At 33.4% G+C, this 25,134-nt stretch overlaps 1 protein-coding gene across 7 annotated transcripts in view; it reads left to right on the top strand.

The window, feature by feature from the left end:
* The window catches only part of LOC123673246 (focal adhesion kinase 1-like), a 335,822-nt gene that overhangs the window by 179,047 nt on the left and 131,641 nt on the right, over positions 1 to 25,134 (top strand). For 6 of the 7 annotated variants that reach the window (XM_045607738.1, XM_045607753.1, XM_045607732.1 and 3 more), the window contains 2 exons: positions 1,143 to 1,297; positions 16,289 to 16,450. In XM_045607738.1, coding sequence (XP_045463694.1) covers positions 1,143 to 1,297; positions 16,289 to 16,450 — 317 coding nt within the window. Of the gene's footprint in view, positions 1 to 1,142; positions 1,913 to 16,288; positions 16,451 to 25,134 lie in introns of all 7 variants that reach the window. The other variant, XM_045607724.1, reaches the window with a different exon arrangement.

The following is a 25,134-nucleotide window of genomic DNA, read 5'->3' as shown; positions in this document are numbered from 1 at the left end:
TTCTGGAGAAAAAGCCCTCACTATTCCCAGAGAAGGAAGTAAATATCTGATTTTTTTGAGGACCAGGGGATCCACTGGATTTCCTAGCACCTGTTCTTTCGTCAACTGTTCTGAGCCGAAAGTTTCAGTCTTCCAAAATCAAATTACCATTTTCTGTCTCTACATATTCTTCAAGCAGTACGCCTATTTTAATAAAGTGGGTTGGCAGTGCCATCTGGAGAATAGAGACTTGAATCAGAAAGTCTGAAATGTTCAAGACTAAATGGTCCTTCTCAGCTAACCCTGAGAGAGTGTAGCTGTGGTACAGATATTCGGCTGTATTACTGTATTAGATTTGATGAGTCTTTGTTACACAAACCTTTCGTACAGCCGATCGACTGCCACAGTAAAACGAGAGTCTTTCGGCTGCGTTTGTATATCCTTTCAGTTGCGTTTGCGGAGCTTTTCGGCTGCGTTTGTGAAGCCTTTCGGCAGCGTTTGTTAAGCCTTTCGGCTGCGTCAGCAGAGCATTTCGGCTGCGTCAGCAGAGTCTTTCGGCTGCGTCAGCAGAGCCTTTCGGCTGCGTTCGTGGAGCCTTTCGCTGCTCCAGCCGAGCCTTTTAGCTGCGTTTGTGAAGCCTTTCGGCTGCATCTGCGGAGACGGACGGCTGCGTCTTCGGAGACAGACGGCTGCAGTTGCGGAGGAGATTGGCTGATCTTAGTAGACTGAGCTTCCTACAACGAAAAAAGGATAATTTATAAACTTACCTTTCCAAAGGGACCCCAGGCACCGGAAAGATAATTTCACAATTCCGAACACTACACAGTATCAAACGATCGTAATAACATGAACGGTTTTATTTCGTTTAGTACTTGTTCACTAATCGAGAATAAACAGCGTACTGAAGAAACGCGGGCACTGTGGACAACAACTCCTAGCCGGCAAAGGGGAAATGGTAAGGAGGGGGGAGTTCTTCTCTCTGGCGTAACTTCCGCGGGTAAGAGGGTAAGTAGAGTCACATGTTCATGAAAGAAATCAGCGGGGTAATCCCCGAAAGGTCAAGCTGAGGGCACAGAGCTAAAATAGTTCATATTCGCAGTAGAAAAATGAAACAATTTCTTAGTATAAAAAAAAATTTTTTTCAATTTTTTATACAATTACAGGAGAAATATCTTCTTCTCTGGCCTCCTTGGATTTGGAAGAACCTATCGGACCACAAACATACATCATAGCTCAAAATTCTGAAGTATTAGCCCATCTTATGAAGGAAAACGAAAACAGAGGATTAACACCTGCAGCTTACACTACACCAGCCTCGGTATTTAACACAGTAGCTGTAGTTTTCGAACAGAAAGAGGACATTTCCACACCAATCCTTAAAACCACCCTGATTCCTGTCCAAAATTTACATAAATTAGATCCTGAAGTTCCACATAATAAAAATTTGAAAACTGGTAATTTAGATAGAGCTCCTTCGCGATCTGGTAGTACTGGTTGTCCCACCCCAAACATGGGATCTCTAGAGAGAATAGTTCCAACCAAACCAGAAAATACCTCTCCAGAAAAGAATGCTTTTTTAATTCATAGCAGTCACAGTAGTTTGGATAAATCTGGAATGTTCAGTCCAAAATTAGGTTCTTTAGAACGTAAAAATAAAACAGGGTCGCCTATGGGCTCCCTAGAAAGATCACACTATATTACCCCAAGTATAACACCCAGAATGGGTTCATTAGAAAGAAATGTACATATTCCTTATCAAGAATGCTTTCCTAATTATCATCCCGAAACAACGTATCAATTCAATGATAAATTTCGAGACCTGCAGCAAGTCGAAGAAAGTATATACGATTTTGGAGGGGTTGATGTCAAAAGCTGCGCACATAAGCAGCAGTTCTTCGTGCAGAATAAAGATGAGCAACCACAAGGAGCTCAGGTTCGAATCGAGCACGGCTTGAGTTCGAAGTTTCCATTTACTGCATCTTGTTATGATTTTTTTTTTTTTTTGAATATGCTGCCGGGGATATGCAGCATGAATATTACGCATGTCGTAGAATTTAGTGTTTTATTTTGCACAGATTGGAATAGATTGATTGATTCAAGCATGTTTAATACAGGGTGACTGATGACGTAGGGAACAATTATTCAGAGGAGTGAGAGGATCTAAACTCAATGGGAATTAGGGGTTTGAATTTCCCGTGGAATATCTGAGATACCGGGTGATTCAAAGAAAAATAAATTATGATTTCTGATAAAAATATTATGCTGATATTCTACATTATTATTATGGTGTTCATTCTGTGGAAATGATTCATGAAACGGCTACGTTCAGGCGGAAAAATCAAACTCGAATACAGACTTGATCTAAGTTATGTGTTTAAATGGGTTTAAGGTCTGAAGATGACAAACATCAATTGTTCAGTTGCCGACAGTTTCGATAACTTTTGTTATCATCATCAGGGCTTCTTGACTTTTGTTGATATCCAGTTTACTTTTATCTTATGTGTTCGAATCCGTGTAATTTATTTATTTTAAAATTTCAATGTGAGTGATGGTAGGATATTTAATAATGTTTACCTCTCATTTCAGAGCCCTGATGATAATAAAAGTTATCGAAACTGTCGGCAACTAAACAATTAGTTTTTGTCATCTTCAGACCTTAAACCCATTGAAACACTAAACTTATATTGAAACAACAGGTCATCATGATGCAAAACCACCTATACATGGAAAGTTGATGAAATTTCTCACTATTATTCTTTTTTGTATACCTAACACGAATTTGAAAACAGAATCGAAAAATATCAAACGGTTCCTTTATAACGGCCATCCATATTTTTCCTTCAGTCCTCTAACATAATTGAAAAAACAACTGGTTGGGCTATGAGGGGCAAAATTTTGAGATTGCACTGTCGAAACATTCCAGATGGTAGTATAAAATTAAAAAAAAAAGCGAAAAAATATTTCGCTGTAATTTCAATGAATCTCTGTGAGGGAGTCGAACTCCGACTTCTCGAGGTATTACCCAGAATATAAATTTGAACTGATGCAACAATATTGATTTTCGTTACCAACAATTCAGAGAATTTGACAGTGAATTCGCATTTGAATATTATTTTGCAATTCTTCTGATGATGTGCTGTTAATTCTCACGTTTATGAAATAGGAATTCATTTTTGAAAATTTCTGCAATAATAAAATACCATTAATTTCTAGAAAATTATTGAAGTACCCAACAGCTGCAAATTTCCCTCAATATCCTACCTGAGGAAATCGCTTCAATTTCAAAGTTTCGACTGTGCAATTTCAAAATTTTGCCGTTATGAACGAACCGTCTGATATTTTTCGATTCTGTTTTCATATTCGTGTTAGGTATACAAAAAAGTATAATCGTGAGAAATTTCATCAATTTCGGGTGAAATTTTCCGAAATTTTGTTTCGCTGTAGACATGTAAAAAAAATTCTTGTTCGATTTTTGAAAAAATTTTTCAGACAAATTCTTAGAAAAATGAGTTGATTCAGAAAATGAGATTCAATTCGACCACCGAGAATAAAAAAGAACACGTTGCAGGTTTCCGCCATTTTAATTTTTTTTCAAGGTTTTTTACCTTTTCCCAATTGAGCACTGAAAAATACTTTGATTTGACCAAAAATCGTTACTTCAAAGGTTATACATAACTTTTCACTCAATAGGTCAAAAATGACGTTGCACACCCTGTATCTCGCTTATGCTTCGAAAACGAGGTATATATCATAAGGCAAAAATGATTCTCTCGGTGTCATCTACATGACTTTATAGGTTTTTCCGGTATCAAATGAAACACCCTATATGTACGAAATGGCGCTTGATCAATGATGTCATCGGAACACCATATCCAAAAGAACTTTTGTTATTCATCATTTTGACAAAAGTAAAAATCTCACTTTCTGGAACTTTGAATAAACAAAATGAGTTTAATACTGAAAGTTGTTTATTACACTCCGTGGTAAGGGAGGTGTTAAGCCCGGGATGTGAATTCGATATATTTATAAAGAAATCATTGAATCTGTTTGCTAAAAGAAATATTTCGCGGTCATTTTTGCCATCAACAGTGGGGATTACATTTTCTGTTTTTTTTTTAATATGTATCTATGATAACAATACTAAATTGCCTTTATTAAAGGAAAGAAGAATACTTATCAAGAGGCAAAGTTTAGCATAGCTACTTTTACCAAACCTCTTTAAAATAGAAACAAAAATTTTTAATAACAAAAAAAAGTACAATTTTCGAGAATAATACGATAAACTAAAAATAAAATTATATTTTGTTGAAAATACCAGGAAAAAAGATATACATAATAGATACATATGCAAAAATAAAGAATTATTGATGACTCACTCAACTTATTCACCCTGCAATTGCAACAGTAATTTTTTCAAATTTCGTTTTAAAAACATCTCTGAGCGTGTTTTGTAACTTGAGGAACTGAGTTATGAACAGTGACTGCGTTGTAAGTGAAACTTCGACCCGAAACGGAAAGACAAAATTTTGGCAAATCCAGAGTATGAGAATGGAGAATACAACGTGCTTAGTGCTTCCCTGAGTATATTTTTATAATCAAGTAGGAGTGCCGCCTTATATCTAGATTATATAAATAGCAAGTCCAAACGTTCTTTTATGCTTCGAGTTTGTGCTCTTAGTACCCTTCTCCTTTTTTCCTAATTTCAATAGTTTGCACTGGAAATCATTTCTAAAAAGTCTCATTAAACCTGACAGGAATATCATAAAGTTCAGATCAATTTATGCCCTATAGAAGCGACTCAAAAACCTGATAGTTGTGCTCATTATTTATTCTGTTTATTTCAATTTTTCTGGTTTAACTTCATTATTTTCATGAAAAAATGTTAAAATTTGTCCAGAATAGTCAGATAGATGACCTTCAACTTAAGTTGTAATTCCATCAATATTTGAAATAACGTTGTCTAAGTTGCCGAGTTTGGTGTTATTCTCGTCGCTTGTAATACAGATTCTTTCTCAAATTATACAGGGTGTCCCGTAAAGACCACGTCAAACCGAGGGAGAATGTAGATCAAAGGATAACCCACCTGCTATGACAAAGTTCCCATTATAAAAGTCTTACCGTTTTCGAGATATATATATTTTTTTTGAAAATGATGAATTTTTGCCCCTTTCAATAGTTTTGTCCTAACGGTTGGTTAAAATTTACATATTTTTGGATAATTTTTTCAGTTAAATATTGCTGAAGAATGATTTCAACGTTTACGTTAAAAACATCCTCCGAACATTTCAAAGGGGGGCTATGAGAAATATTTTTATTGGAAATTTTGGTAGTGGATTATTTTGTTCATGAAGTTTAGCCCATCGTAGTGGAAAAAAAAATGTACCGAGCTACTGCTGCACATTACACCAATACATTGTCTATTTTATAGTGATTTCAAAGAGGTATCACACAAGTCATTTGTTATTCAAAGAAAAAAGATATGGAGCGAAGAGTCCCCCTGTACCATGGATGGGTATATGAAGACCTAAATCCTCTGGACTTCAATATTGGGGCTCCCTGAAAGACAAAGTATACGCGATACGTGATGAAGCCGAATTGTGGATGCGTTCTCTCAATTCGGCTTCATCACGCATGGGTGTTGCGTAATTTGTCTTTTAGGCAGCCCCAATAATAAAAGTCCATAGGATTTAGGTCAGGTGAACGAGGAGGCCACAAAATTTCACCTTCTCTTTCAATCCACCGGTAGGGATTAGTTCTATTTAAATGAGCGGTAACTTCGAGTCCGTAATGTGTTGGGCATCCATCATGTTGAAACCACAGACTACGTCGCAGCGCCAGTGGCACATCTTCCAATAAAATGGGCAGCTGGTTGGTTGAAAATTCCAAATAATTGTTTGCGTTCAGTGATGGCGGCAGTTCGATCGGGCCCAAAGATGCACCATTAAATATTCCTGTCCATAAATTGATCTTGAATCGATATTGTGATCTATCTTCTCTCACCTCGTGTGGATTTATGATATTGCAGCCATACAAATTGTGGAGATTCATGTGCCCATCCTTGGTATAGGAAGACTCGTCGCTCCTAATGATCTTATTAAAAAAATCGGGATCTGCATGATGTTTTCGCAAAATTTGCCGGCAAAATTGAATTTCGTTGAGGTGAATAATTATGCGAGTAATATTTTCGCACGTAAACAATTGCCATTGTTCACTAAGTAATGCAATATCGAAGATTTCTTAACAGAATTGACAAACTTGATTTTGTCAGAAACGTTCCCATTTGGATAAAAACAGCCATATCTTTTCTCTTTGAACAACAAATGACTTGTGTGATACCTCTTTGAAATCACTATAAAATAGATAATTCATTGGTGTAATGTGCAGCAGTAGCTCGGTAAAATTTTTTTCCACTAGGATGGGCTAAACTTCATGAACAAAATAATCCACTACCAAAATTTCGAATAAAAATATTTCTCATAGCCCCCCTTTAAAATGTTCGGAGGATGTTTTTAATCTAATAAGTATATATAAAACCGCTTGCACATATACGTCAAACTTTAAACGTAAAATCACAGCCCAAACGGGACCATCTAGAGCAAAAATGACAAGAATAAGACCCCCCTCAAAATCGTCTGGAGATCCCGGGAAAGATCCCAAACCTTCGATTCTCCCCGCGGTTTTCGAGTATACGGGGTGTTTCGGATCATTTTGACATTTCAAGTCCCATATTTCTGTGGTATCTGTGGACAATTTGGCTGTCAGTGTCATGTTAATAATAAATATTCCATTTCGATATATGAAAGTTCTTGAAAAAGTTTGCAGTTTCCAAAATTGTTATTCAATATTTAAATAAATGCCGACAGATAAAATGCAAAGTTTTCGGCGAATCGAAAATTCGATAGATATTTGTCAAAATTTGAAAATGAACATTGATATCATCGAATGCATTTTCCTCAATTCAGGTTTGTTTTAAGTGTTTGTATCATTCAATTGGATATGAATGTTACTTTATTTCAGGAATTTTTCGTTTATTTTCCACAAACTATAAAACTACATTCTCTTTCGTGAGAATTTGAATCTATTGCGACAGAAGATGGAACTACAAAAGAGAACAGAAGCTTCATCTGATCATGTATTAAACAGATAGAAAAACTCCTTATAGATAATTCACAATTGGCTTTATTACTGGAAAAAGAGCCAAGTTAGTCAGATGACATTCAAAAATTTCCATGTGTTCTTGGAATATCTAAAATATACACTTTTACGACTGAAGAGTGCAAAAATATAAGTGACCTATCAGTTTTTGAAGAATTTGAGTGCAGTGCTGTTGAATTTATAATGAAGAAATCAAATCGTTGTGAAATCTTTCATACGAATAATTTCAACCATATATACCCTGTTATATTATCATAATATTATTTGTCGTTCAACTGAAACCTTGGAAATTAAGAGACTCTCAAACTTATAACCTGATTTCTCAAAAAGGTTCTACCTAGATATTAAATTTGCTTATGAGGTAACATAAGCCATGGGTATTCGAAAGGCAAGTCTATTCATTCTGTCTCTTTTCAGGTTGTTCATTTATAGCTATACTATATACATATATAAAATCAGTTCAAATTTTTCACTTTAATTACTAGTCAAAATGTTACAACAGAAATAAAATTTGAAGGATCATTCAGTATATGAAGAATTTTGACATGGCAGTTACTTTCGAAATTGGTATAAATTTTCCAGCAATTCAATGTAGGTATAAAATACTTTATACTTGCATCTTGAAATGAATTTTGCACTTTTTCAGTGTTCAATAATGAGATAATTATTAAATTGACTCAAGAGATTAACAGAGTATGCTTTATCAGGATTAGTTAATACTGCTAAAGACGTTAATAAACCTATTAATTTCTTATATGGTTCATCATTACAACTCTCTTTTGTTGAATCAAATTTCAATTAAGTTTTCAAAGGAGTTTTCATATGTTTACAATTAGACATGCTGAATTATTGCAATACATACTTGAAGAATATAAACAATTACTATACTACCTTTTTCATAATTTCTAGTGATATTCATCCCTAAACATTTTTAGCTTTCCCTGAATTCTTTATGATGAAATTATCACTTAAATTTTCTATCAGATATATTCATTCAGAATTAACATTTGTTAAAACAAAAAAGTCATCCACGTACAATGCAACAACAGTTAGCAAGTTATTTTTTGATTTTATGTAAATACAATGCTCAATTGTTGATCTTTTTTAACTTATATCTGTCAAAATTTCATTTACTATATATATTTCCCTGTTCAATTTACTTCTGAGTAAAACCCAGAGCTACAAGCTTGCTCTATAACGTAACGAACCATCACGATTAAGCTTTAATTCAGCTGTCCTCCACTGAATCAGAATTATCTAGTGAAATTTCTATATCATCTCTTATCTATGATCACTACATCTCGACTGGTATTAATGAAATTGTTACCTGTATCCCTTTGATCATTCACCAGAACCCACAAAAATCATTTTTGTCCATATACCTTCAAGAAGAGTATGCAAAATTCATCGATACAATTTTCAGATTCTAAAAACGCCTTAGTTCTTCAGGAATGTCCAATTGGTCTTTCAATATTATAAATTATGGAAAATAACCTACTATTAACCAAATTTTTAGATTTCAAAAGGTGTCCTTCCTTGTATTTCTTAATAAATTATGAAATGGAAGAATAATTTGTTGCTCAACTGAAAAAAGTATTGATGAACCTCGGAAATGAGGGACTTCTCATAACCTGATTTCTCAAAGATGTTACTGATATTATTATGATTGCTTGTAAGGCAACATTAGCCATGGGTTTTTGAAAGGTAGATCTATTCATTCTGCCCCTTTTTAGTTTATTATAGCTATACTGAATATCCCTAAAACAAAATTTCACTGTAGGTCTTTTCATAGATCTTATCGAATGATTATGTAAATTCAATATTTGTCAAAACTGAAAATAAACATTGAATGCAGTTTCTTTTTCAGGTAGTGTTTCTATTGACTGATAATAACTCTCACATTTTGATTATGCATTTTTCCCAAATTTTTCAAAGAAGAAAGGAATTGCCATTTCTAGAGAAATGAGAATTTCAGATTTCAAAATGTCTAATTACTACTTCAAATATATATACACCCTATATAATTGTTGATCAAATATTGTGTATTTCTTTACAAATTAATTAATAATTTGAAGCTTTAATCTCAATTTTCAGACTTGAATTGGTCCAACATCTCTAGATACTTCTAATTGATATTCGACAAATAAATATCCTGTATAATTATTCATCCAAACGAAAATAATCCATCTTCTGAAAAGAAAAACAATGTTTACTATATAGAATTAATTTTAATAATGATTCAAAAGTGATGAAATTTTGCAGACTTACTTATTTTGGATCTTAGATCACGAATCCCCTTTCATAAATTCCTTAATCCAGCTAGTTTTTTTTTTTTTAATTGTGAAATTGGCCTAATGAAGGTGAGGTTATCCACATTAATAGCTAGTTTTCTTGTATTTTATTAACTGATTCTCGTTAGAAATGATTAATTAATCACATTTCAAGCTTTCCCTGAAATAAAAATGCCTTTTTTTTCGTCAAAATCGATGGTTTTATCGATTGTTTATATATGGCGGCGGCCATCATGTTTAATACGTAAAGTCTGTCAGATGCAGCGTTGCCAGGTCGACAAGCCTAAAATATCGTACCGCGTGTTTAAAATCATCGTATTTTATCGTACATATTATCGTATCCCACTGATTTTTATCGTACACATTCGAAATAAAGGAAATTTTTGCGAGAATATGACAATTTGTGGAAAAGGATGGAAAAACAAGCAATGTATCGATTAAGTAATATATTTTTTATTTAGACAAAACGGTTAATGAATAATTAATTAATTATCAGACAAGATCAGAGAACCTGTATTTTCCTATTCACAGATTGTCGGTATTTTCACTTTATTCAGAATACACCTTATTCTAATGTCTCTTATAGTTAAATTTTACTTCATGAATAGGATAGATAGTAGAGATGCGTACAGATTCGAAAATAAAACAAGAAATTTTTTGAGGAAATCGTGAAAGAATGGATCGAATTTTACTTATAACATCGTGAAAATTGTTTCTGTTATTTTTGTTTTTTTTTTTTTTTACAAAATTACTCAAGTTCTTTTCCCAAATTACTTAGAATATTGCAAAAAACATGCAATCGTCGACAAAGATGTAAAGGAAACCGAATAAAAAATACCCAAATACAAAATTCTTTGAATATGGGTGTTCGAGGTACTAGATACGTTTCGAAATTGAATCTGAAATACTAATGAAAAATACGTTTTTCGGAAATAATTCAAGGATCCTATTATTTAATGATACCTATACATATATTTAGGGTTGAAGTTTGTAAGTACGATTTCAAGTAACAAATTTATTTTGATAATTATATTTGACTTCAATAGTCTTTCTGAATTAAAATCAATGAATTTATTTAACATGCATTGTCATGTATTTCTTTTTCATATTAATTCAATTAAATATCTCTAGTGTGCTTTTTTGCAGATAGGTACGCCCTTTTCAATTGAAATAGCAGTATATTTTTGATGGTCTTTGTTATGTGCTTTCAACAATTGAACATTTGCTCCCATATCCACATATTATAAAATAATATGAATCTAAATACTTGAATTGATTGGAAATACGAAGAAATATCTTCGTAAAAATTCTCTATAAAATAAGGGTCATCAAAAAAAACGATTTTGTTGTGTGAAATGAATATATTCAAATCTGAAATATTCAGCCACTCAAATATGTCAATGAAATACCTGTTACAACAATTTTTTTTTCACTAAATAGAATACCAAATATGAGATAATGGTATATTTTCAACTGAAGTTTGAACACCATCTGTTTTTAATGAGGCACCTACCCTTCGGATATTCCATGATTCTTTGTATTTATTTTCAACCGACAGCCAGAAAAGAAGTTTTATGATTTTATTATGTTTAAGTAGGTTCGTTCTTCTAGATCCACGTAGAACGTAGAATCCCAATGAACTATGAATTGATTCATCGGAACATTCTAAAGTCTAGACATTCCCAACCGTTTCGGTTAGATTTTTTAAAACTACTAAAATCTACCAAATGATTTCTTCCTACTAAAAACTTCATGAAAATGCGAAAAATCTACTGAAAAAGAAAATTTCTACTAAATCTGGCCATACTCAGCTTCATTATATTTTTAGTATCTATGGAAATTTCAACTCAAATGATAGGTACACTGAAATTATCGTACAAAACGCTATTATCGTACATGCGGTATCGTACATAGTACCGATCAGCAAATTATCGTACAAAACGATAATTATCGTACGAACGGCAACGCTGGTCAGATGCGAAATAATCTGCAACGTTGCCTGTATGCCAGATCTTCTTGATGGGATCGGTTTTTTACTTGGTGGAAATTCATATTAATAGATTGTTTGAGATTATGACGTATTATAAAACTGTATGGAAACTCATAATTTTCGCACAGCTATTCGAGCAAAAAATTCGGCAAGTTTATTTTCGAAATGAATAAATGGTAGTTACTACCTTCGGTGGCACAGTGGTTTCGGAGACGGCTGTGATACCGAAGGTACCGGGTTCGAATCCCGGCTAGGTCATAGATGTTGTACATGTCTGGTGGTGGACAATGCATTACTATATACTACGTGATTATGTGTACATAGCATGACTGCTGAGCACAAATAAAATAGAAAAAAAAAAATAAATAAATGGTAGTTCATATGGTGTTATTCTGGTTTTTTCGATATTGACATCGGATTCAGTTTAGTCCTCCTGAACATATACAGGGACATTGATGATGACGAGGACGCTGTGATTACAAGGTTTTCAAGGGGTTCACAGACCAAATTAGATTTTGTGTTATACTTGCCAATTGTCTTCTTTTTTTTCATATGAAACAATAGATTTACTATTTTTTTTTTAATTTCTACCTGAATGGCTAAAACCGTGATAAGTAAATAAATATATTATAATATAACAAATACATAAGCGTACACATTTTTTTACCGAAATTTGAGGCTTTATTGTAAAACACTGGTTATACATTTATGATTCGAAATATTGCCCATCGCTGGTCACTATACTTTCTCACATCTTTCGGGCAGCGTACGAATTGAAAAAACTGGTCATCTTTTGAAGAGATCCACGAATCGATCCAAGTTTTTAATTCTTCATAAGATAGGAAGTGCTGGTCAGCCAGGCTGTGTGCTTTTGATCGAAACAAGTGATAATCCGAGGGAACAACGTCTGGAGAATACGTCAGGTGGGGTAGGAATTCCCATTTCAACTTTTTCAAGTATATCTTGACTTTCGCAACATGGAGTCGAGCATTGTCATGCAGTAAAATCCATTCATCTACTCTCTCGTCGTATTGCGGCGGTTTGTCTCTCAATGCTCGACACAAACGCATTGATTGCGTTCGATAACGATCGCCTGTGATCGTTTCAGTCGGTTTTAACAACTCATAATACACTACACCGAGCTGGCCCCACTAAATACTGAGCATGACCTTAGAACCGAGAATATTCGGTCTAGCCGTCGACGTGGAAGCATGGCCGGGATATCCACATGATTTTATGTGCTTGGGATTATCGTAATGAACCCGTTTTTCGTCTCCAGTCCCAATCCGATGCAGAAATTCCTTCCGTCTTTGCCTCGAAAGCAGCTGTTCACAAACAAACAAACTCCGTTCAAACACCTCCCGGCTTCAACTCGTACGGCACCCACTTTTCTTGTTTCTGAATCATTCCTATGACTTTCAGGCGTTTTGAAATGTCTTGTAGTCCTAATGATCCTGTCAATTATTGTTGCGTTTGAAATGAGTCTTGATCAAGTATTGCCTCCAATTCTGCATCTTCAAAAACCTTCTCTCTTCCACCGCGATGCTGGTCTTCGACATTAAAATCACCATTCTTGAAGCGTTGAAACCACTCTCGGCACGTTCTTTCACTAATAGCGGCCTCACCATAGGTATTTGAGAGCATTCGATGAGCCTCAGCCGCAGATTTATTCATATTTCAGTTGAAAATTAAAACCTCCCTCGAATGACGAGAATTTGACTCGTAAGCTGACATGGATAATCGTGAATAACTTTATGATGCAGACACAAATCGACTAACATGTCGATGGCGTTATGTTCACAAATAACTAAACTTATTGTATGACATCTACGATATATTTATTTCGACAATCACTTACCGTTACAGCCAGCTATTGCACAACGGCAGGAGCAAAGTTGTACGCCTAAATCTAATATTTCGGAATATGACATTGTTCAGCTAAAATATTTTCGGAGTTCAGGCGCTTCCGGTTATATAAGAATTAAAAAAATTTTTTTCAAAACAAACTTTTTTTTCATTTTATGTCACAGATATTATCGAGATTTCCATTCTCAATTACTCTTTGCTAAAATTATTGTGTTAGTCCTCATAGTTTTCAAAATATCAAGGAAAAACCGTAAAAAAGAGAGAATTTCCTTAGTCACAATTACCTGAATTATTTTTACTGTGAATATCCTATGCCTGTTTCAATTCACTTTCTCAAACTAAAATGATGTTGGAACATCGTGCATATCTTGAATTTGAGAAATATCATCACAGGGTGCCAAAAATTGTGAACAAAATTTGATCATAACTTTCGATTTTCAAATCAGAACCCTATTTTTTTGTGATTTCGCTGGATTCTACGGTAAAAAATAAGGGTAGTGTCCAAACGTGATTATGCTCTCAAATTCAATAATTCAAGAGTTATTTGAGATTTTATGAATTTATGTTATACGTAGGGTCAATTTTATTCGATCTATTTCCAGACAGACTAGCAATAATACTCTATGACCATAGAAATTTAAATATCTAATTACTTTACATGTGACAGGTATTTTCATTATCAAAGCTTCACTAATTTGATTTCACGAATTGAATTTCCGATATTCAAATGACAAAATTCTGGATATACTTTTCTCTAATTATGTGGCAAATCAGTTCTTTCCGGCACATTTTGTGGAACAAAATAGACTGGAACGGATTTATCTATTATTTGTCAAATTTGTGATACAGAAAACTGTTCTACCAACCAACATTTTTCAATGCAAAAATCACTAATAGATATTTATGGAAATTTCCGTCAATTTCAATAAAAAGGCAGTGAATTCGGGAACATAATGTTTAAAACTCGTACAGAAGGCTCATTCTACCACTCGGTCATTTTGAACTCTTGGAAGAATATCAATAAGTTCTGCACTTGTATTATAAATATCTTATTCCATATTCACGATGAATGCATTAGAATTATTGGTAGAATTCATCAAATTTTAAATCAGAAATTTCCTCATCTTCTTGAAAGGATGTTGCATACTTCATGAATATCCATTATACTGGATGGAGTACCTACCTAGAAGAAAAAAACCTCTACCTACCAAATGAAATAAAATAATGCAGGACTCCTGTGTGCCAATTCTATTGATATGAAAAAGCGGTAGAATACATTTTATGAATTCAGGAAAAAATCAGCGTGTTGATGAAAAGGGAGTAACAGAAGGTTTGATACATCCTTCCGAATTATCTTCTCGTCAATTGGTGATAAATGTGGATATTTCTGATTGAATGCTCGACAAGTTCTCGAAACAATTCTGTTGCATTCACCGTGGATATGGAATAGATCCAGAATTTCATTATTTGAATAACGGGGATTCATATCGTCAAATTATAATCTACTAGATTCAATAATGAGTACACCTGTCACTTTGAAATAATTGAATATTTGAAACGCACTCTAGAAACAGATTGAATGAAATTGACCCTACGTATAACATAAATTCATAAAATCTGGAATAACTCTTGAATTATTGAATTTGAGAGCATAATCATGTTCGAACACTTCCCTTATTTTTACCGTAGAATTCAACGACATCACAAAAAAATAGGGTTATGATTTGAAAATCGAAAGTTATGATCAAATTTTGTTCACAATTTTTGGCACAATATTTGAAACACCCTGTGATGATATTTTTCAAATTCAAGATATGCACGATATTCCAACATCATTCTAGTTTGTGAAAGTGAATTGAGTATACGCATAGGATATTCACAGTGAAAATAATTCACGTGATAGTGACTATGGAAATTCTCTCTTTTTTACGGTTTTTTCTTAATATTTTGAAAACTATGAGAACTAACGCAATAATTTTAGCAGACAGTAATTGAAAATAGAAATCAAATATTTTCATGTGAGCAAGGGCGAAATGGTGTGTTCTAGGAAAGAAGTCATATAGAATTCTACCCTAGAATCAGCATAGGATACCGAGTGAATCGTCTAAAATCAGCTAACGATACAAGGTTTCCGAAAAAAATCTTTCATTTTCTAGAGGGATACCCAGTGAAGGATCTACCGGCATAGTGACGGGGTCCAAGGGGCGGAGCCCCTTCGGCGAGCAGAGCGAGTGTAAACGTTAAAATCATTCTTCAGCAATATTTTACTGAAGAAATTAACCAAAAAGATGTAAAATTGTACCAACCGTAAGGACAAAACTATTGAAAGGGGCAAAAATTCATTATTTTCAAAAAAAAAAAATCTCGAAAACGGTAGGACTTTTATAATGGGAATTTTGTCATAGCAGGTGGGTTATCCTTTGATCTACATTCTCCCTCGGTTTGACGTGGTCTTTACGGGACATCCTGTATGTTTCTAAAACATATCTGATTCCTTCGAATATTCGAATATAAAGAGGGGCATCTTCTTCGGGGCCACTTTTAGCTTTCTTCTTACCATAGATGTTAGAATGTGTTCATTCATTCTTATTGTTAGAAACTGAATTGATTTTGTCCTCAGGCATTTTCAAAGTTATCCATAACTGACCAAACTCCCCCGATCATCTTCGCGACTATATATTTGTCCAGCTTATGGGGAAACACCCTATTTATGTATGTGTACATGTGCGTGTATTCGAATTATCAACCGATTATTTTTCCATTCCAAAATTTGCATGGATGCACATTTGACTAGTAGTTACTTTCGATATCTCAGTTAATGGAATGTGAATTTAGAAATGATATCTCTCGAAAGTACGTTCGAGTTAATAATTTTTATAATATCATTTTTCCTTCTTGTTCTTTCTACTCACATGGATCTTGATCACTGCTTCTCGTTTTGACTCGTATAATTTTTTTTTCAAATCCAATTGTATCAGAAGCAAACATTTATTTCACATTTTTGCAGCCCAATCAGTCGCTTTATGGAAATGAGTTACTAGAATACCATCGATATCACTTTGGAAATGTCTCTAGTTTCGGACATCATATCTTGGATCAGACATTGAAACAGCAACAGTTGGAATCAGAAGAAGACTCTAGGTGGTTGGCCGAATCAGAGAGTAGTCTGGTAAGCTTTTCCTTAACTCTGTCATGGGTAATAATATATGCATGATCTATGTCGAACTTCAATATATCACCACTACTTTCGAATAAATGACCTTCAATAATCAACCAGCGTTCATCTTAATCATATTTCTGTAATATCGATACATATATATATATATATATATATATATATATATATATATAGTAGCACACTAGTAGCACTAGTAGCACAGCTTACCCTTGGCCTACTGGCCCGGGTAAACTGGGAAATAACCCCACGAAAGTGTGAAGCAAAAAAAAAAAAAAAAAAAAATATAGTCAATAGTATTTTCTTTATTTGGAAGTGTCAGGTTTTTAATGAAGTGGTTTAGTTCATATAAAAAATATAATTATACGTTTCGGAGAACACTCTCCTTCTTCAGTAAAAATAACTCATCTGATAGTTTACAGTATGAAATATTAATTAAAATTGAGCCTGTAAAAAAACACAAACCTAACCTATTTTAATTATTTTAACCTTATTTTAATTAACTTATTTTGTGAAGAAAACTATTGTGTATACTATTTTAAATGTTTGTGTTTTTTTACAGGCTCAATTTTAATTAATATTTCATATTGTAAACTATCAGATGAGTTATTTTTACTGAAGAAGGAGAGTGTTCTCCGAAACGTATAATTATATTTTTTTATATGAACTAAACGACTTCATTAAAAACCTGACACTTCCAAATAAAGAAAATACTATTGACTATTAAAAAGCAGGTAAATAACATGATCAAAATATATATATATATATATATATATATTGATCATGTTATTTACCTGTTATATATATATATATATATATATATATGTTATATATATATATATATATATATATATATATATATATATATAACAGGTAAATAACATGATCAATATATATATATATATATATTTGATTAGTTAACAGTCGTACTATAAATGTCTGCAATTTTAAGGGATATCGACTGAAGCGAGGTAGATTTAAATACTCTTTATTTCTTGCCTAGCTTTCGGAAAACTTTGTTTCCATCATCAGGGCCAAAAATGTTGAGGTTATTCCTCAGTAATTACAAATAAACTTGAAAACATTGAGACAACAGTTCACAAGACAAGTAGTCAATTTTTAAAACGCAATAAATTATGCTTCGATAAATCTAACCTTAAAATAATTGATCACAGAGTATACAAATCAGTCCACAGATTATTCTGTCATAATGTTGTTCTTCTCTGACTTATTCATCCAACGGTCCATCATAAAAATTTTTTCGTTCTTTAATGTTAGGGTATGTGAGTAGATAGGTATATACATTACTTAGTTTCTGTACGTCGGTCTTTTTATTTATTGGGTCTTTCTGGTTCCTTATGTTTATCATCTCGAGTATGAGTCTTTTGATATACTTTTTCTGAGTTGCCACTATCTCTGCACTGTCGAAGTCAATCCTATGTCCTTTCTCTACCGCATGTATGGTTAAAGCACATCGCTGGTTGTTTTTTGTGATGTCACTTTTGTGTAAGGCCAATCTGCTTTTTAGCCACTGGGACGTGTGACCAATATATGTGCACTCACATTCCGCACAATTCATCTTATAGACAACATTTGACCTAAGTAGTGTTGGTGTTTGATCTTTTATTCTGCTGTATAATCTTGAAATGCTTTTTGTATTATACATAAAATATATAAAATATAAAGATAGCAACGTATAATACAAAAAGCATTTCAAGATTATACAGCAGAATAAAAGATCAAACACCAACACTACTTAGGTCAAATGTTGTCTATAAGATGAATTGTGCGGAATGTGAGTGCACATATATTGGTCACACGTCCCAGTGGCTAAAAAGCAGATTGGCCTTACACAAAAGTGACATCACAAAAAACAACCAGCGATGTGCTTTAACCATACATGCGGTAGAGAAAGGACATAGGATTGACTTCGACAGTGCAGAGATAGTGGCAACTCAGAAAAAGTATAACAAAAGACTCATACTCGAGATGATAAACATAAGGAACCAGAAAGACCCAATAAATAAAAAGACCGACGTACAGAAACTAAGTAATGTATATACCTATCTACTCACATACCCTAACATTAAAGAACGAAAAAATTTTTATGATGGACCGTTGGATGAATAAGTCAGAGAAGAACAACATTATGACAGAATAATCTGTGGACTGATTTGTATACTCTGTGATCAATTATTTTAAGGTTAGATTTATCGAAGCATAATTTATTGCGTTTTAAAAATTGACTACTTGTCTTGTGAACTGTTGTCTCAATGTTTTCAAGTTTATTTGTAATTACTGAGGAATAACCTCAACATTTTTGGCCCTGATGATGGAAACAAAGTTTTCCGAAAGCTAGGCAAGAAATAAAGAGTATTTAAATCTACCTCGCTTCAGTCGATATCCCTTAAAATTGCAGATATATATATATATATATATATATATATATATATATATATATATATATATATATAATATATATTGGAAAATAAGGGATATCGACCAAATATGCACATTAAGTTGTTACTCTTTATTCATTTGCCAAGCTTTCGGAATCTAGTTTGTTCCTTCTTCAGGGCTCCTACAACAAGTAATTAACATAATGTTAACCAAGGACATGTACAACTATAAAATCTCTTAAATTCATTTTCACATTCTAAAAAAACTTTTCTAAATTAACTTACTGAATCTGAGGTCCTCTCTTAAGTGTAAAATAACGTATCTATCACCTCTACAGGAAAACTTTTCTACCATCTATTCTATACTATATTATCTACATTCACTGCCAATTTATTTATTACAACAATCAATCCACTACTACGCATTAAAATCTGATTTTTTTAGGTTTTGTTTTTTTTTGTCATTAATATAAAAGGGAAACATAGAAAACAACGTCAAATATCATAGAAACGTCACGACTACAATGTCAGGGGTGTCCAAAATTCTTTATTCGTCTATTGGGCCATCGTAAAAGGGTTCTCGATCCTTGAGTTTGGAGTATAGGTTGGCTACAGATTTGTGGTTTTTAATGATTACTTTGATGTTTTTTTGGTTGTTGAAATATCTCTTAATTTTTGTCTAGAGTGTTTTGATGTTTGGTATTGAACAGTATTTGATCTCAACTTCCTCTTGGTGTTCTCGCTCATTATTCTCTCCGTTTATCATTATCTGTCTCACTGGGTTTGTACTGGAAAACAATAGTTTATTAATCATTCCCTCTGGGTATGAGTTTTCTAATAAAATATTTTTTCATTTTTTTATGTTTTTGGTCACAAAATCGGGGTGGCATATATTTTTTATTCTATTTACTTTTTCTTTTATGAAATTTATCTCTACTTGTGTGGCATGATCTGATAAATAGTGAATGTACCTGTCTGATGAAGTTTCCTTTGTGTACCAGTCCAGTTTGATGGTATCTTCAATTCTATGTACTCTTGTATCCAAGAAGGATACAGACTGCAATTCGTCTTCAACTTCAATAGTGAATTGGATGTGTTCATCGTAGCTGTTGAACACATGGAGAACATTTTCTTTCTCTGTGCTAGGTATAGCCACAAGCAGGTCATCTACAAACTTTTTTATGAATGGTGCTCTGAAAGATAGCTTAGGTAAACTTTTCATTAACAAATAATCCATGGCATAAAGAGCCATTATTGGGCTTAATTTCGATCCCATTGTGCATCCTGACACTTGCATAAAATACTTTCCTCCAAACATAAAATATCCAGAGTCAAAAAGGAAATCTAGTATTTTCATAAATTTTTCTTTTGGTATATTACAGTGTTCTTCAATGTCATTCCATTTTTCTTCCAAAGCTTCAAAGACAATTTTCTTTGTTAAATTTCCGAAAAGATTGACTACGTCCAAGGAAACTAGAATATAACCAGGTGGTTATTTAAAGTTGTTTAACATATTTGCAATTTCAAATGTATCTTTCACATAAAATTTATGTTCGTATCATAGGCACAAGTTAGAATGTTGGCGATAAACATGGCTAAATTAATTGTAGGTCTTTGTATATCTGACACGATTGGTCTTAGTGGTGTATTCACTTTATGGACTTTGGGGTTTCCGTATATGCGTGGGGCTACTGAGTTATATTTTCTCAATGATTTGCATATTTGGTCGATATCCCTTATTTTCCAATTTATCAATAAAACACGACCATTAACTAGGAGTATATATATATATATATATATATATATATATATATATATATATATATATATATATATATATATATATACAAGGTGAGTCTTTGAGTTGTACATATATATTTTAACAGTAGATTGCTGAGGTAAAAGGAAACACTTTCTTTCTCTACCATTTTTTTTTTCGATTCGGCTCGGTTGAAAATATAAAGGCTGGTGGAAATCCATAAAGAAATGTATTCTTCAGTTATACCTCTCCAATGGTTCTATCGAAGGAAATATTTTTGAAATATAGTTTTTCATTGAATGATGAATCTTTCCCCAACAAGAAATTCCATCCAAATCTTCAAGTTTCTTCTTTTTATGGCCATTACATTTGATCGTTTTGAAAATGAACGTATTCCTCATATTTTCTTGTACGATAATAATAATAATATTTTATCTTGAAATATCAGTTATATGTGATCATGAATCGCTGAGACACAAGCCAGTATGCGCCTGTTTTCGAGTAGTTTGAGCAAAAAAAAAATTATCTGTGAAATTAAAAACATAGGGTACTTTGGCTAAATGCAACTCTGTTTAAAAAAGTCCACAGAAATGAATATTTGCGATGATGACACGAATCAAATCTTATAATTGAAGCATTAGCCATCTTCGTTTGAAAATGACGTTATTTGAATAATCTTACCTCAACTCCTACAATTTCAATACAAATTCGAAATTACTGAGCTTTGAAACAGTTATGATAATATGGAGAAACTTCATTAAATATAGCATTCTGTTCCGAAGAATTCAAATCACTCTCCATAATCATGTTCTTTTCAAATTTCAAATGTATTCAAATATTACACACATACATTTATTTTATATAAATATATTTATATATATATATATATATATATATATATATATATATATATATATATATATATATATATATATATATAGCACAAAAGGATAAGGACAGTCCCTCACAGAGAAATGCTAACCGTAGACACGTGTTTCGGGCTTTAGGCCCTCATCAGTACGGTGCAAAAGTGTTAGGATGAGCAACACCTGAAACAAACAACAAACAAACAGAGTCAACAACAGAAGCCAGCCGTCCATTTGTGGTTTCAGCAGGAAGACCCAATGGGTTTTCGGGAAACAACCAACATCACCACGTAGGAAGCTATAGCTACCTGCGTGACATCCGAGTCCCGGTGTTCAGGTGTTGCTCATCCTAACACTTTTGCACCGTACTGATGAGGGCCTAAAGCCCGAAACACGTGTCTACGGTTAGCATTTCTCTGTGAGGGACTGTCCTTATCCTTTTGTGCTTTGTTTTATGAACAAAAACCCTCGTTATCCTTAACACATGTGATTATCCCGGGACTCGGATGTCACGCAGGTAGCTATAGCTTCCTACGTGGTGATGTTGGTTGTTTCCCGAAAACCCATTGGGTCTTCCTGCTGAAACCACAAATGGACGGCTGGCTTCTGTTGTTGACTCTGTTTGTTTGTTGTTTGTTTCAGGTGTTGCTCATCCTAACACTTTTGCACCGTACTGATGAGGGCCTAAAGCCCGAAACACGTGTCTACGGTTAGCATTTCTCTGTGAGGGACTGTCCTTATCCTTTTGTGCTTTGTTTTATGAACAAAAACCCTCGTTATCCTTAACACATATATATATATATATATAATATATATATATATATATATCTATATATATATAGGGTCTTTCACGAGGAACCTCACCCATATTTATACGGGAAACTACTGAACGTATTTTCATGAAATTCAGCACTTATAAGTATTTCACGATGCTGATGAAATCTAGAATATTTTCAAGGCATGAGCACCTCCGGTTTTTCCGGAAATGACGTCAACTTCCGTTTTTCAAATTGGAACACCATTTTTTTATTGCAGAAATGGATTCCTTAGAAAATTTCAAGTTATTTTGATGTAACATTTTTCAGTTTTGGTTGGAAAATTCTCTCTGAGCGGGAAAATTCGAAAAAAAAATCGAAAATAGAGCTCCGCTGAAACAAGAATAACTTCAAGGTTTTTGGATGGAAAATTTTCATTTTTGGGATTTTTCAAGATGTAAGATTGATGTATCCACTTTGAAAATCGAAATCGCGATTCGTGATACAGGGGGTGAAAAAATCGCTTTCAAAGTTAGGGATGACAAAATCGTGAAAAATCAATTTTTTCAAATTAGAACCCAATTTTTTTATGGCAGATATTGAATCTACGTTAAAAATAATGTGAGTGTATGCATCACACACTTGCCCTAAAGTGGATATTTTCTGAGTCTTTCACAAAAAACTGTTTTTCGTCTTGAATTTTCGGCTATTTCTTTTCCCTTCACGCCAAAAAGATGAAATTTTCAGGAACTGTTATTTGAACCATGCTGTAGATTTTTCACCCCTTCTTGAAACCGACTTCAAGTTACTATTAGGAGAACCATGGCAAACTCTCGCAGTTATAACTAGAGAAGATGCTCAAAGTTTTGACCGTTAATTTCTAGACATTTATTTATACGTCTCAGGAATGCTTCGTGCGTTGCTCTTCTTATTTCATCGGGAGGAAGAGATCTGCAAAAGTGTTTAAAAACCAAATTGAGTTTCAAAACTATGAATCTAAAAATCTAAACAAACCTGAACGCATTTCTGACTCGTTCTATGCAGTCCTCTTTATCAGTCAGGGGAGTTGAGTAGACAATATTTTTTATCCTACCCCAAACATAATAGTCTAAAGGAGTTAAATCGGGAGAACGTGGTGGCCAAAGATGTGGACTATTGTTCGCCAACCATCGATCTTCAAATAGACTGTAGAGGATATTTGACACATTGAGTGAATTGTGTGGAGGCGCGCCATCTTGTTGATACCATAAGTCATTATGGTTCTGTACTAGCGGCTCAATTATATTTGAGTCAATATGTCAGAATATCTAACTCCTAAGGGAGAACATTCTTTAAATAATGCAAACATGTGTAGTGTTCTATCTTACCAGTTAAAGTCCCATCATAAATGTGAACATCGAGAATTGCATTATTTTTGAAGGCGCAAAAAACATTGAAACTCCAGGTCTCTTGAAAGTTCCATTGTCTGAGGTGGTGGTTGTTCTCTTCTTCCCAATAATGACTGTTATGCCTATTGAAAGAACCATTCTTTGTGAATTCAGATTCATCTGTCCAAATTATACAGTCCAAAAAGTATTCATTCTCTTGAAATCGAATCATCATAGCTTCGCAAAACTCTGTTCTCCTGACGAAATCAGTTTCCTTCAAATGCTGTACCCTATTGAATTTATATGGGTGCATTTTATGTTTTTTTAATATTCTCCAAACACTCGATTGAGATAATCCCAGATCAACCTCGGCATCTTTGAGAGAATTTTGAGGATTCACACGAAAATATGCAAGAACTGTAATTTCGTTGTTCTCATCTTCTACTACACTTTTTTCTCTGTGTATAGTTTTCTTAACGAAAGATCCGACATTTCTCAAGTTTGTCATGGTTCTGTTAATGGTATCTCTCGTTGGTCTGGGTCGGTCAGGAAACCTCTCAATGAACAGTCGAATCGTTCTATCTACAACTTTATTACATACTCCATGAAGTAGAATGAGATTTAAATAATCTTCATTGGTAAAATTAGGCATAGTGATCGATTTTATAACTTAATACGAATTATCACCAAATTAATAGTAAACACAAAATGCTACTGAATAAAGAGGAATACGGCAGATGTAATTAATGATATCTATCATTAAAAAAAAAGAATGTAAAACATGGTAAGTTTTTGCATATGGTTCATAAGGAATTATTTATTTATCACTGGAGAGAAAACCGATGGCCGATTAGTTGAAATAAAGAGGTTTCCGATACAAATTCGAATCAAAATTCTATTTAGGAACAACCTGTAACTTTTTTCTGTTGCATATTAAGGTAGTAAAATCTAAAACATGGTGTTAAGGCTTACAGAGGAAGAAGAAGAATCCTGCTTCGATGCTTTCTCCCACCATTGCCCCACCACCAGAGAGGGCTTCCAGTTATTCACTATTCAGAGTGACAATTCACCATTCACCAGTTATATTCTATTCTATTCTATTCTAAGAGTTAAGATGGCGGATAATGATGACGTGTTAGAACAGTACTCCGAAGAAAGTGCCGATTTTGAATTAAAAACTACACAAAAATGTAGCAGATATTTTAAATGTTGCGTTAAAAAGCAATATACAACGTATATATGCAAAAATTGCGGGGGTGCTTACCACGAAACTTGTGCAAAAAGGCTTATGGATTTTTCTTTCATTAAATGATAATTCGTTTAATTATTATGAATTGAAATATGTAAATAATTATTACTTGTTTCTTGATTTGATTCTGATATGTTCCATTTAGTTCAAGATGAGTAAGTTGATTTTCTCATCGAAATGTATTGCTTGTTGTTAATTAAACTAAAGGTACCGAAATGTAATACAGATCCGACCCAAAGAAATTTGGATGAGGGTCAAAATCACCTGAAAATCAACTTTGAAT

This window comes from Harmonia axyridis, chromosome 1 (genome assembly GCF_914767665.1).
Source record: "Harmonia axyridis chromosome 1, icHarAxyr1.1, whole genome shotgun sequence".
NCBI classification, from domain to species: domain Eukaryota; kingdom Metazoa; phylum Arthropoda; class Insecta; order Coleoptera; family Coccinellidae; genus Harmonia; species Harmonia axyridis.
The sequence above is the reverse complement of the archived record's forward strand: the minus strand, read 5'-3'. Positions and strand labels throughout refer to the sequence as shown.